Source organism: Alosa sapidissima, chromosome 10 (genome assembly GCF_018492685.1).
Source record: "Alosa sapidissima isolate fAloSap1 chromosome 10, fAloSap1.pri, whole genome shotgun sequence".
Classification (NCBI taxonomy): domain Eukaryota; kingdom Metazoa; phylum Chordata; class Actinopteri; order Clupeiformes; family Clupeidae; genus Alosa; species Alosa sapidissima.
The window spans coordinates 32,165,590-32,181,010 of record NC_055966.1 but is presented as its reverse complement, the minus strand read 5'-3'; the positions used below and the strand labels follow the sequence as shown (position 1 = coordinate 32,181,010).

Genomic DNA, 15,421 nt, shown 5'->3' with positions numbered 1-15,421 from the left:
TTTTTCAACTGCTTACACACTAAATCTTTGCTTGTCACACAATTTTCTAAACATGTCCTCTAAACATCATAACCCGACACCAAATCTGCAAAACCATACACTAATTTTCAGTATTTGACTCAGTTTTCAATTGACTAAAACACATTTTGCAAAACACCACACACAATTTTCTACCTAACACACAAAAATCTAACAGGAAGTAACTTGATTTCGTTCTTCAAACACAACCCATCAAAATGCCACACTAAATCACCAGTGCTTCACTCTTTCTCTTCACATGTGCAAACACTCTTTACTTTACTGAACACCATCCAATCATTGCCTTAGTATAGGTCTATGAATAGATATACTCTCTATATAGGTATAGACCCTTTCAATCTGCTCCTAGAGGATTTCCAGTTGAAATATTCAGAACCAATGCAGATACTTTAAAAATAGAGAAAATACAGTAATCGGACTTTAGCTTACAGTAATGTTCTACAAAAAAAATGTGTCTTTTTACTCTATTTTTGTTTGTCCCCATGTTACAGTACCATTAGCTCAATACATTTTTCTGTGCCTCCAGAAATGCCTTAGGAACGCTTACTGTAGAATTGTTTGTTTCTGCAGTTGAAAGGGTCTATAGGCCTATGAATACATACTGTACACGACCCCCCCCCCCCCACACACACACACACACACACACTTGTCTTTAGAAAAAAACAAAATCAGTGTTTTCAAAACTCCATGTACATCTGGTGGTCACTGTATTCTTCTTTGCTTTTTTTCTTGTTTGCTGTAAAATACTGTATTCACAACAGCAAATTATTTGGGAAAAATCACTATTTTTGGTTTCAATATTGCTTGCATTTTTACTGTGTATTTCAACTTCTCTTTGTTGATATCGTAACTTTCACTCTTGTATGGAAATGCATATAGAAAGCCTAAGACAGAAGAGCTCTAGGTTTTGAGCAACAGTGTGTACATGATGTATCCAAAATGTCATATTATGACAAAAGTGTTTGTAATGTGAGGCGAATGTTTGCTTTAAACATGTGTTTTTGACATTTTGAATGTTGTGTGTGCCATTTTGCTGGAGATTTGGGGCATTTTGCATTTTGTGTGAGCAGTTGTGGGTTTTGTGTGTGGAGTTTTGAAAAATAGACACAGAGTTTTGAAAACGTGTGTAAACAATTGTAAAACACTGTAAGACAACTTGACATTAAACAGGATGACATTACCAGAGGATGTCTTTGTCATGACAACTTGACATAAACAGAAAATCCATGTCCTTGTCATGACAAAAAACAAATGACACTTACAGTTTTTCTCGATCGTTTTGATACCTGTGTCAACTCTGAAATCACGCTCTCAAAACAGTTAACACCCGTGTCTGAACAAAAGCACTCTGGACAAAATGACACATTTTGCTTGCAAAAGGCTGTTACTCTCTCAAAACACTTAAAACATGCAGCAAAAGCAAATCTTCCCTTCAAACACTACAACTTGTTGCCAATTAAAAAACACTCTTTAATCAATCATTACACACTGGACAACAAAATGCTAAATCTAGTTCTCAAAATGAGCATTTTTGCTATGTCTGTTCCATTGCTTTCTCATTTTTCTGGTATCAGAAAAAAACTGAAAAGACAAAATGTAATGAAAGAAAATAATAATTTATTCATTCCTCCCAAGATGTAACTGCCATTGACATGTAAGACATACAGTACTGTAAATACCTAGCAAGATACAGTAAATTTCATCGAAATAGACCTACAGGACCTACTTTCTCCACCAAATAGGCAATACAGTACTTTGTCTAAATGTGCATTAGATGATACTTGCCTAAATAACAACACAGAACAGACATCTCTTATGTATAATGAAGGATTGCTGATTGAAGAATTGTGCAAAGGAGTTTCACACAGGTGTATCAGAGATTCAGACTTATGCAAGGAATATATACCACCTGTGAAAAGATGTTTTCCTTTTGTTTAGCATGGGAAAACCAATAGAGTTTGGGGCTTTTGAATGACACCTGTGTTAACTGTTTTGCAAAAGGGTGTGAGAAATGTGTGAACCCAATGAAAATGTGTGAACACATTCGCAAGAGATGACTTCTGCTGTGCAAAGAAAGTAGTCATGAAGACCAAGTGGGTTCTAGTTTACTTAAGCAGGTAAAAGCAATCAAGAAAAACTGTAATGACAGAAGTCATAAACGTTTATGACATGTTTATAAAATTTATGACAGTGTCATGTCATAGTTATGCCAGTGTTATGTGACTCCTATGTCGACACTGTCAAGTGTTACCGAATAGTTCAGCATTCTGTCATTTAATTATACATAAACACAAATGCATGGGTATTATTGGACACTTAGCACCTGACACAAGGAGTCAACAGTCTGTTCTTCCCTAACACAAAATTAGCCTAGAAATCTAGACGCGCCCCTAGCGGCAGCAAATTACATTTGCTGCCAGGGCTAGTCTAGCAACTCTCCGTTGGCTTGTGAGCTCCAGAAATCGAAACTTAATCAGGCCAATGAAATCGTGTATAGAGTCATTAGGTGGGCTTAACATAATGATTGATGGCAGAGTTGCAACGGTTTGGCTTGAATTCCCTGCTATTTGAAAACAAATAAGATGGATGTTGCTGTTGGTGAACAGTGTGACACGAGTTAAGCTTTTATTAAGTTGGCAAACGTTTGAGCTAGCCAACTAGCTCCGCTGATGGGAAACGCATGGGACTCATAGTGCTGCCGCTGTCCTATTGCGTGCAGAGGGAATTTGAAAGACAACTGATTATCCCGCCCCTCGGACTGAGCACTGCGAACGGTGAGTGCCCAGACCCTACATTTTAATGTGGGTCTGGCTCGTCAGGCTAACACAAAATAGTACAAAATACTGAAATATTTTTTGGATTTCAGCAGCTGAAGGTGACAGCTGAAGTTAGCTAAACTTTTGTTTTATCTTAACCGTTTCCTGTCCTTAATTTTGGTATTGATTAAATTTGTATTTCCAAAACCCAACTAGCAAAACATGTGCTGATTTCCTTCCACATGATTTTCAAATGGCCACATTCACACAGGTATTGATTATGGCCAATTCCTTATAATGTATAACCTGAGAAAAACCACTGAACTTAACTCATTAAGTTCATACATTTTGAATTCTGACTGCCAGGTGCTCAAAGAGAGCTTAGCCTGACACTGCAAATACAGTATATGCTTACTGTTACATAAACAGAGATAATTGGTGATTTTACTGAAAGAACACAAAAACCTTGAAAGTATAATTCCAGCATTATTATTGAATGGTTTACAAACCCTTGACATAAAAATACATTATTTATTTTCAACACTGAATAAAATGGTGCATAAAACAGTGCTTTGGGGATATAAAAGAGCAGGTATACATACATAAAGCAGAGGCCTGCTCTAACTTTGCCCAAATCACTGCTCTAACTTTCGCTTTGTCCAAACAACTGAAGTATATACAGGAATATTAGGACTATGTCCAAATAAAGAGTCAAAGCTGCAAAGATGTACTCTTCTGGGTCAACGCTGTGTTTGTGGTTTCCACCTAGAATCAACTGGGTATCCACCACCAGGTACTAGAAACACACACAGACAGACAAGGGAAACAGATGATGATGTCTGATGTTGATATCACCGATATTGGATGCTCAGTTTACCAGTGGTGTTGCATAACCTTTTTTACAGTAGTACCTACCACAGAAAAGAGTGCAGTCCCCAGCCAAGCATACACAATGTTGACATACTGTTGACAGAAAAAGAATAGAACTGAATTAGTACTACAAAGAAATAAACGCACACCTTTTTGCATCCAGTAAAAGAAGGGGGGGGAGGGGTTGTGCATGTACCTGTGATCGTAAAATGGCACATAGGATTCCAAAGGAGATCAGTGACCAAAACAGAACCCACAGAAAACCATTGCACCCACCAAACTTCCACTGTTAATGAGGATCACAAGACAAGGGTAAAGAGCTATTCACACCAGGAAAGACCACTATAACAACAAACCACTGATAACAGCATCTACACCAAATACTACAACAACAAAGAAACGCAATGCTGTGAAATCATATCACATGGCTTTATCAAAAGCAGATCTCTATCTTGTTGTGATACTCAGAATGTCAGAATGTATTATATTAGCCTACTGCAACAGTGTTATTTGCATGTGATGTCTTTATTTGTATTTATCCATACATTGTGCTGTACTAATATTAGAGGAAACTCTTGACTGGTAAAAGTTGATTAGTGAACACCTAATGAGAGAAGAACATGTCATCAAATAAATATAACATTAATTGTCACATTTGAGGATATTTTAGCTTTGACAAGTGCTTAGCTTTTCACTGACAAATGTAAGGTTAATGATCTTGCCATACAAAAATGTAACATACATGTAGAATGAAAGCAAACATCTCTTGTTAATTTGGTCTGTATAGTAATAACAGATGTACCGATTGAAAACAATAGGCCTACATTGAGATGCACCTACTTTGGTCTGCAGAGTAAACAGGGTCAGTGTAAAGCACACAAATGCAGTCGCTCCAACAGCCCAAAGCACTGGCTCAGCACTGAAAAACCTAGAAATGAGAAATCGTGTGCATTGCATCAATCTATTAATCAAATGAAGTTCATATAAAACATTTAATGTTATCATCCCATCATAATATCACTAGCAACCTATGAAAGACAAGAAGTGTTAACAGCAATTTCCATGTTGAGATGAATAGATCTAAAGAAACATAGAAAGTACTTACACGGTAACTGAACCGAGCATGAGACCCTCTACAATTGTCTATGCAAGTAGATGAAGACAGGATATTTATATCATATCACAACACATCATTGTATGCATCAACATTACACTTAATTAGCTTAATTGACACACACACACACACACACACAAACACATACACACACATAAACACACACATACTTACAAACAGGCCCAAGAGTATGTAATTCAAGGGTATTTTTCGACGAATGTCACCACAGAATCCTAGCACCATAATGATGACTAAAGTTGCTGACCTGATTAAAGGGAATGTTCAGATACAGTAATCCACTGCATTCTCACACATTTCTTTTTATGAAATATTACATGAAATCTTACCCTGTGGCCAGAGTGAACCAGTAGGTCTTCAGTGTCCATATCTTTAGATCATTCCTGAATAGAAAAGGAAAAATAGGAAAAAGGTTAATAGTTGACATTTTTCGTCAGAACAGACAAACTGTGCTGTGGATGCAGGATGTAAACTGATGAAACTTCTCGCGATGTCTGAGACTGTGAGACTGAAGGTCGGTGGGTACGATACACTGAACTTGCAAGCGGGATATTTTTCCTACAGGCAGTAGGGGCGGTTCATTCGCCCTGTAATGAGTCATTTAACCATTTATCAACTTACGAAGATGATTAATTAACATGAAAACGTTGCCTGGTGTCCCTTTAATGTTATGGTACGCACACCCATCTCACCCCTTGAAGTCTTTAGTTAGTGACGTCGCTTAAAACATTGTGTGCTGGTAATGCTGCGTGCGTGCGCCGCCATTCTCTGTCCTGAGCAAACAAAAGTGTGTGCGCATGGTTCTGCATTAAGTTGATTTTAATAAGGTGTTTAAATAGCCGGTTGTCGTGCCGTTAAAGCAACACCAAAGAACTTTTCCTCTGTCGCACACACTATTTGTTTATCCAGCACCGGCTTTGCAAATATGTCACAGTGCAAAACAATGTCCACAGACAAGGTAGAATATGTTGCATGATTTTATGAAAGTACGATGTATTGCGACATCAGATGCAAGTCAAATTTGTAGTTTCTCATGTCTCATTCCATCGACTACAGATCGGCTACCCGATCCAGCAAACTTACATAGTCCGGTTATAGCCGATATAGGGCCGCGAAGCGAATGCAGAAAGTGCCGTTCACCCTGTTACGAGTTGATGAAATGATTTTGGAAACATTATTTTAAGGTACAAAAAACTCTTTGGTGTTGCTTTAATGAGGTACTATGCAGAGTTTGGAAATTATGGTAGGCCAACTTCACACACAGGGGAAATTTTCTCTCTCGTTGTTGAGTAGTGCGTACCGCCGTGCACCTGCAGGCACGCTTGGAGGCCATCAACAAATGCTAAAAACCCTTTCCAATAGGCTAAACTTTGATAGGCTGCTTCGTGCTCAGTTTAGTCTTTGTCACCTTGGGCCTACTTTTCATTAAACTAGATGTACCACAAAACGGTACAAAGTGCTTTACATTTGGAACATTTAACACAATAATAGAGAACAAATTCTAACAATACAAACTAACAAATAAAACAACTAGATGTAGAGTAAAGCAGTACAAAATATGAGCACCGCTCAGTCCTGCACATTCTCTCCGCAAAAATAAGTCACGCTTGTCAATTTGTCTCCATCTCCTACTCCATCCCCTACTCTTGCAACTTTTGTGTATGTAAATGAGTGTGTGTGTGTGTGCCTGCTACACTAGCAGTGGTCATAATAATGTATTTTAATGATGCTGTAATTCATGAATTTGCAGGTAGTATACTGAAGCACTAAAGGAGCAGAAATATTGTATCAGACGCTAGGCCTGTACTTACCAGTACAGGAAAGCACAGATTATTCCAACAGTGATCAACAGCTGAATTGTCAGAGTGAAGTAGACCTTTCTCACAAAACCTGCAACATTTCCATCAGTGTGAAAGCAGGAACCAAATGCTTGATAATCACTTTGTGCTGCTACATGGGAAATATTCCTAATCACCGGCCAACGGCTCCATTATCAAACATTTTGGTTAAGCGTAAACAACAACTTTCAAGTAAATACTCAAATATGGCTATTTGCTTTGCTTTATTAAAGGTGCCATGTGTAATGCCCGCCAAAAAATCAATTCATACTCCACATTCCATAAAAGATGGGGGCAGTATACCTCCAGGAAGTGAGTTGGTCTACCCTAGAGTAACAACCGAGACTGTGTATATTGCAGTTTGGCTGGCGGTTATGTTGCCCACATACCACCTCCCATGGCCGAAACTGGTATTATGACACCTGTCAGGCTGTGGCTAGTAATTTAGCATGCTAATTCAGGTTGATATCTCTGCAGCACTATACCTTGTCATTTTTTTAATGACATCATTGCCCTTATTTCTTCTCATTCTTTTGATGCGTGTAGCTAAGTTTTTGGATATTTTTACCTCAATTCTTACACATGGCACCTTTAAGATGTGAAGTATTATCCATGTACAGAGTTTTTTACTGTATCACATCGCACTGGACATTAGATAGGCGTCTTTAACTGGAGGACAAGAGGGTATTCACTTAGCAAAAGAAGGACATGAAGGTAGTTTTTTAAAACTAATGAAATGCAAAACAAACCTCTTCTGATTGACGCATCTGAAAAACAGTTTTCCTCTAGGATTTCCTCTAATCCATGAGTATAGTCTGGTGGTGGCATAGTATCGGCCTCAGGCTTTCCTAGGGTGATCCTTGTGGTGATCACGGAGATGTTCCCTTTTCCATAGTCTGGTGGAGGCATGGCATATGCCTGGTTCTCAGGCCTTCCTCGGGTGATCCTTGGGGTGATCACGGAGATGTTCCCTTTTCCATAGTCTGGTGGAGGCATGGCATACGCCTGGTTCTCAGGCTTTCCTAGGGTGATCCTTGGGGTGATAACAGGGATGTTCCCTCTGCTATCATTGTTCGCTTTTCCATAGTCTGTTGGTGGCATGGCATACGCCTGGTTCTCAGGCTTTCCTAGGGTGATCCTTGGGGTGATAACAGGGATGTTCCCTCTGCTATCATTGTTCGCTTTTCCATAGTCTGTTGGTGGCATGGCATACGCCTGGTTCTCAGGCTTTCCTAGGGTGATCCTTGGGGTGATAACAGGGATGTTCCCTCTGCTATCATTGTTCGCTTTTCCATAGTCTGTTGGTGGCATGGCATATGCCTGGTTCTCAGGCCTTTCTCGGGTGATCCTTGGGGTGATCACGGAGATGTTCCCTCTGCTATCATTGTTCCCTTTTCCATAATTGCCACACTGGGCTCGGGGGTACTTAAAGTTGTTGTAGTTGGTGTTGTTGGCTAGGGGATTCCACCCACTATGTGTGCTATCAGTGGCCATATTTACCTGCCAAGTAAAGGACTAGTAGCATCAGTTACCGCAGGTGGAACAACAGATAAATACAATTATATTCAAAACAGACTACCGATACATTCAAAATGTAAGATGAGTTCATTTGTATACTTAATCAAAAAACAAGTAAACATTTCATAGACTGGAGAATGTTCTGGATCCACACAGCTAGTATTATTATGACCGCCACACAGCGAAGCTATCCGCGGCAGTCATAATATACCTGTCATATAGGTCTAGTTAGAGTTTTTTCTTCCGTTTTTTTTTTCCTGCATGTGTAATTTTCCGTCAAGGATTCCTGGGACACTGAAAGACCGGGGAGCACGAAATGTGGTGGGCTTGTAGCTCCACAGTTTTTACAGTTTTCACAGTTTTCTGTGAATATCTCGAGAAATGTAGGGCCTAGGAGGACCACCTTTTTTGTATGTTGGTCTTAATGGGCCATGTCAACCCATCCCATGACCATTCATTTCATGTATAACACCACCTAGTTAAAAATGAAAAAGCAAAAATTAGGAGTTGTAATCACAATATCTCTGGCTGACATGGTCAAAACTGCACGAAACTAAAAGTGTAGGATCATTGTGACAACCTCTGAATGCATGACTTTCGTTCATGGGGGGCCATACAATAAATTAATTTATGTGTACATTTAGTGACTGTACACTAACAGAGTTTTCTGTGAATATCTTGAGAACCGTAGGGCCTAGGATGACCAATTTTTGCGTGTTTGCCATGTTAACCCATTCCATATGCACACATGTGCATAAACAGATACACACGCACACCCATACATTCACAGTAATCATACGTATGACACATACACACACAGTAGACATATGTACACATGCATGCACATGCACACACACAGGCGCACACACAGGCACTCACACAAGCACATGCACGCACACACACACACACACACACACACACATAAACATAAACACGTACCTGCACACATGCACACAATTCAAGAATTTCTCAGAATTATGAACAGGCAAGATGGGGGTGGGGTTGTATAAAATGTATTTTACATGTGAAATCTATGAACTAATCATATTTTGGTACTTGTTGTCTAGCAGATACCAGTGAGAATTGAGTGTGCATAATGTAATTCAGTGAGACAGTTGGAATCATATATGCCTTTCACCTTTTGTTTTTAGCCAGCAGCCAGACCAGCAGATACCCTGACTTTGCTGAATTACTGAGGCTAAGCAGGCTGAATTAGTACTTGGATAAGATACCTCCTTGGAAGAGTAGGTTCCTGCTGGAAGATATTTGACAAATATCAATCCCAATGCCCTATTGCAGTGACAGGGACACTGTACTGCTGGAGATGTTTTCCTTTGCATGAATCTTAAATTATTGAGGTCCTGACTCACCATGGTTGTTAAAGATACCATGGCACTTATCGCAAAGAGTAGGTGGTTCCCTGATTTTCTGGCTAAATTCCCAACCTGGTTCATTCAATTTGGCCTTGTAATCATCCTCCCAGTGTGTAATTGGTTCATTCACTCCTTCACTCTCCACCTGAAACAAGTGTGTGGTGAACATTTTGGCACATAATGGCTGTTGTGCATCACTGAGATGGGTGCTACACATTGGTGGTGCTTAGTGAGATTCCGCCTCTCCTGTGAAGCACTTTGAGTGTCAAGAAAAGTGCTATAACTGTAATATGTAATAACCCTTCTCACCCCACCCTACCCCTTTTATATATATACTGTATATATATATATATATATATATATATATATATATATATATATATATACAGTATATATATATATATATATATATATGTATATACTTTACATTTGATGTTTGTTAACATTGTTACATGATGGTGATTCACTAGTCCCCTACAGTATTTTGAAGGAAGGAACCAGTTCTGTATGCATTATTGTAACAGATGGGCTAGGTTATTGGTAAAGTACAGTAGTTGAATAGCACACTACACATGCACACAAACATACACAAACACACCTACATACACACACACACACACACAAACACAAAACACACACAAACAAAACTAACTTACATGCAGGCACACACATACACAAACACACACACACTCACTCAATAAACACACACAGAAGCACACATATACACAAAAACAACCACACACTCTATTACAAACACAAAAAAGGAACAAAGTAGGAAATGAACACAATTTGACAAACATGATTTATTTTTGTGGAAAATATGTGCTGGACGGGGCGGCGGTCATATTTTGTACCGCTTTGCGGTACATCTAGTTATTATTATTATTATTATTGTAATATGTGTGTGTTTGCTTGTGTGTGTTTATCTGTGTGTGTGTGTGTGTGTGTGTGTGTGTGTGTGTGTGTGTGCCTGCATTTGTGTGCATGTATCTTTATGTGTGTGTTTGCGTGTGTGTATGAGTGCGTGTTTGTACGTGCGTAGTATACAGTCACTAAATATACACATATATTCATTTATTTTATGGTCCCCCATGTACAGAATTCCATGAAACCTGCCATGCATTCAGAGGGTATCATATTTTGTGTTACATGTTAGCCAAAGATACCTGCGATTACAACGCCTAGTTTTTGCTTTTTTATTTTTAACTAGGTGGCACTATGCATCAAATGAGTCGATATGGGATGGGTTGACATGGCCCATGGAGACCAACAGGCCCTACGGTTCTGGAGATATTCACAGAAAACAGTGTCTGGCCTACCCTCCTTTCGGCGGTCCAAATCAATGGTTCCGTGTCATTTTTGTGGGGCTACAAAGTTTCGTCTTTCAGTGTCCCGGGAAGTGTTGACACAAAATTACTGAAGAAAAGAAAAATCCAGAAAAAAGAAGAAAAAAAACTCCTGACTACTCCTAAATGACCCCTATCTACACTAGCGGCGGTCATAATAAAGTGAAGAAATAGAATACAAGATAAAAGTGGGTTAACTAAAAGCTCTCAGGTATGTTTTCAGGTCTTTTTTTGAAGATGTTTACAAAATTTGCCTGTTTGATATACAGAGGCAGGGTGTTCCACAGCTTTAGTGCATAATGGATAAAAGCAGCTATTCCGCTTTGCTTGTGGAGCACTTCCGTCACAATTAAAAGATTAACATTGGAAGATATAAGGTTCCTTTGTGGTTGATAATAAGATATTAAAAGCCCTGAGATATATGAAGGTGGTATGCCATTTTGAGCTTTGTAAGTGGGCAGCCGTGGCCTACACAGCGCCGCTGTTGTAGCAGGCAGCTCACTGCGCCGGGATTAGTGTGTGCTTCACCTCACTGTGTGTACACTGTGTGCGTGTGTTTCACTAATTCACGGATTGGGATAAATGCAGAGACCAAATTTCCCTCACAGGATCAAAAGAGTATATATACTTATACTATACTTAAACTTTAATTAATTGAACCTTAAAATAAATTCTATAGGAAACAGGGAGCCAGTGCAGTTCAGCTAACACAGGGCTGATGTGCTCTCTCTCTTGGTCTTAGTTAAAAGTCTAGCAGCAGAGTTCTGTATGAATTCCAATTTCTTCATATGCTTTTTTGGGAGAACGGTAGAAAGTGCAATGCATTAGTCTAACCTGCATCTTGTTGAGTTAAACAAAAGACCACACTTGCAATGCTACTCAGGGGGACATGAGCTGTCTTGGTAGCTTTACTAATATGGGGCTTGAAGCTTAACTCTGTATGTAAGATGACACTTAGGCTTGTTACTTTTGACTTTTGACCTTACTTTTGACCTGGCGTGCCAGGTTTTCCAAATGTAACTAAGAACGGTGTCTCGCTTTGTTTTTTGGTCCAACCAAAAGTACCTCTGTTTTATCGTCATTTAGCTTTACAAAATTGTTGTTCATCCACTGACTACAATTTTTGCCTACTGCTTACACACTTGTTATGTTATGTCAAAACTCTACACACAGCCAAATAAGACATAGCACGTGGAGATAAACAACTCACATCTATGCCAAAATGAAACACTGTAATCAAAACTCAACAATCCTTTCTAAAAATTGTAATTATTGCAACAAAACCATACACACAGGCACAATTTGAATTACTCTCAAATCAACAGCAACACACTGACGTGTTCTATATAAAACACTGCAGTCTTTGTGTTTTTATTGTCATTTTCTCAGTCTTCTGTGAAACTCAAAAGTAGAATTTCTACAGTAATCAACTGACATTTTTTTGCAACAAAAGTAAAAAAAAAAAAAACATTCTTACAGAAATAAGGACAAATAGAATCACACTTATCAATTGAATACTGTATGTCCTCAGTCTAGGCAACATCGAAAATATCACCTTGTGTGCCATATGCACCCTTGAACTGACCCCACCTCAATCTCTCTGCCTTCCATTGCTTGCAAAAGAGGCATGTATGGTTGGTGGTCATATACTTTTCATTGGCCCACTGCAAATAATTCTTCGATGGGTTTTAGAAATGGGCAGTAAAGGGGCAAATACAGAACTGTACATGGGTACTCAATGTAAAAGTATACACTTGAATGGGTACACAATAACTTACCTGTCTATTTGTAGAGCTTGTAGTGCACCCCATCAAGGCAGTGAATTGTTATGATCAATGGTGTCGAATGCTGCAATCAAATCTAGAAGAATAAGGATTGAGACTTTGTTTACTGTAAGTCAATAGCAAGTCTGAGATCATTAACTATTTTTACTAGAGCCGCTTCCGTGCTGTGATTTGATCTAAAACCTGATTGGAATATTTCTAGAATACTGTTTTCATTGAGGAAGGTATTAAGTCAATGTATGTTGTTCATACTTCGTTCATACTATTGTTCATTGTTCATACAGCCATATTTATTCTGCTCTTATAGGGTCACTGTTAATACACTGCACATATGCATACTTAATTTATACTAGAAATGTAATGCCAGAGGAATTACAATAGTGGATGGAAAGCTGCTGGGTTAATGTTGGTGGGGAGATTCCTGAAAAAAAAACATTGAATCACTTAATCTTTGCGTTCATACAAACCCTTGTACCAAAAAACCTTGCGCGTCAGGCATTCTTGAGATATCACACTCAAGGTGGGTTGGGCCTTGACATTTGACTTCATTGAGTCCATACAAATGTTCACACCAAATTTGAAGCATGTGCGTCAAGCCGTTCTGAAGTTGTGACACAAGCATGAAAGCTGGCCTTTGGAAAATGTATTTCAGAGTATGCAATGCAAGACTACTGTACCTGCAAAACGGGGCTTTCAGTTGGTGTTGATGACTGCTCATTCTGCAGCCAGCTAACAATTACTTTGTCAACGTTAAAATAATTGAATCAACTTCGCACTGCAACATTTATTCTACATCACTTTTGCACCCTTCATTAATATTAAAGCAACGTTGAAATTCTAACTACAGATAAATGGGATTTCAATGGTATTTCCACTAAAATGAATATTGAAACAATGTTGAAATTACAACCAAACTAAAGATCAACGTGATTTCAGTGCTATTTCAATTGATATTAAACCTCAGTAAACCACTATTAGCCTAATCTGGCAAAATATTGGGAAATTCATATCCTGCTTTATCTACAGCCAGGATAAATTTGGCTAGGCCTAGGTATGTCTTGTTTAGGCTACACAAGCTTGCATAAATAACCATTGACAACTTGTTATCAGTTAAGCAAGTGCATTTATTCACTCTTCATCTAGAAATTCACGTGTACTGTGTTTTCCTGCCATCCATAGCAGTTGCAGTCAGCCTGATCCTTCAGTAGCAGAGTGAAGCGGCACCTAACAGAAATAGAAGGGGGGGCAGCTGTTAGATAAATATGTTCAACTGAGCAACAAACTAACAGCTAAGCCTACAATCAAGTTATTTTACGCCAGTGGTTCTCAAACTTTCTTTTATTCCCCACTTAGATCAAGGGGGCATTTTAAAACCCCACCTGTCCCTCATCGCTCTAAGAAAGTGGTAGGTCAAACTTAAAATTGTCAAATTTATTGAAATAATGACAAGTTCCAAATATATCCTCGGCAGCAGAGTTAAAATCAGCTGGTGCTGCAGATATAATAAATAAATACATAATGTGCCATTGTAAATTAAACACACATATTTCTGTTTTCCAGCAACATATTAGGAAGCATAGGCCAGTATTTTACAGCATTGTACAATATATTCAATGAAATACCAACATGCTACATTAAATGGATCACTGCTGGTTGGGAAATATTTTTGAAATAAACTTTGCAGGGATGTGATGTAGGCCTACAGTGGCTCCCGAATCAGACGTTTCAGTGATTTCACTCGGATTCTCAAAAGCATAATACTGTCGTGATCGAGGCGTGATTTCACTCAGGCGCCTGTCCCATACCTCAAGTTTTTTGGTGAATGCAGTAATCTTAGATCTGCTAGGTGAGGTAGGTGCTTGTCTTAGCCTTGTAACTGGAGATTTAACTCATTGAGCCACTCATACAAACGTAGTTCAAAACGAAGGCTAAGTTTCAGCCAGTGATTGTTTGCCATTTCCCTCGTCAGGCCAGCTATCGCTACGAAAGGCGGCTGGCTGGCAATTTGAGTGCTTAGCTAGCTGCTACCGCCTCCACTGCACACAACCGCGAACCTAGAAACATGAACTTACTATGTTGCTAAGCTACAAGTTTAAAGCTAACGCCAGCTTGCTTGCTTACTTGATTAGCCGAGTCGTTTTAAACAGACTTCACACACTCCATTCAAATACAAAACACAAAATAATTGTAACTTACATTGGGTGTGGACGAACCAGACAACAAGAACGTAAACTTTCTTCAAGAGGATGCTTGACAGCAGCAGTGCCTGTAGAATCGGTAGGAATAAATGAGGCAAGGAGAACGCTACGCTGTAGTTTTAGGGAGCACCAGATTGTATGCATTAGAAGCTGAGACCGTTGAATTCACAGGTGACACCTGTGCCAGTGTTCTAATCAAAGATTGTTAAGGCGGAGCAAGATACTTCGTCGTAGTTCATGTCTATGGGCGCGAAATGGGGATCGAATCCTGTCTGCATAAAGAGGCATGTCGATGACGTATTGACGAGCGTACGTTGCAACCGGCCAACAGCAGCTGCATAAATAACCGGCGCACACCTGATATAAGGTTGATTTTCTCCAGACTGGAATGCTCAAAAATGCTAAAAATGTACCTGAAATGTTCAGAAGGGTTTGAGGATCATGAAAACGTGCCCAAAATTCACATTCCTAACTCTATAGAACCAAGACCTTAGCATATGTGGTGAAATTAGACTTCAATGGAGCAGTCGCTGCCTCTGCTCTGCATAAAGGGGGATTTTGACCCCC

General features: G+C 39.2%; 1 protein-coding gene and 1 long non-coding RNA gene across 2 annotated transcripts; both read right to left on the bottom strand.

Moving 5' to 3' along the window:
* Positions 1-3,430: 3,430 nt before the first annotated feature.
* On the bottom strand, positions 3,431-8,129 carry LOC121720032 (protein lifeguard 2-like). The gene is made up of 9 exons (XM_042105866.1): positions 7,385-8,129; positions 6,609-6,687; positions 5,127-5,180; positions 4,954-5,044; positions 4,771-4,808; positions 4,506-4,593; positions 3,862-3,951; positions 3,711-3,758; positions 3,431-3,591 (listed from the first exon to the last, which is right to left on the bottom strand). The coding sequence occupies exons 1-9, from the start codon at positions 8,127-8,129 to the stop codon at positions 3,439-3,441; spliced, it is 1,386 nt and encodes a 461-aa protein (XP_041961800.1). The 3' UTR covers positions 3,431-3,438.
* Positions 8,130-13,759: 5,630 nt separating this feature from the next.
* On the bottom strand, positions 13,760-15,077 carry LOC121720312. The gene is made up of 2 exons (XR_006034502.1): positions 14,853-15,077; positions 13,760-13,880 (listed from the first exon to the last, which is right to left on the bottom strand). It is a non-coding gene; the product is annotated as an uncharacterized LOC121720312 (long non-coding RNA).
* Positions 15,078-15,421: the final 344 nt, after the last annotated feature.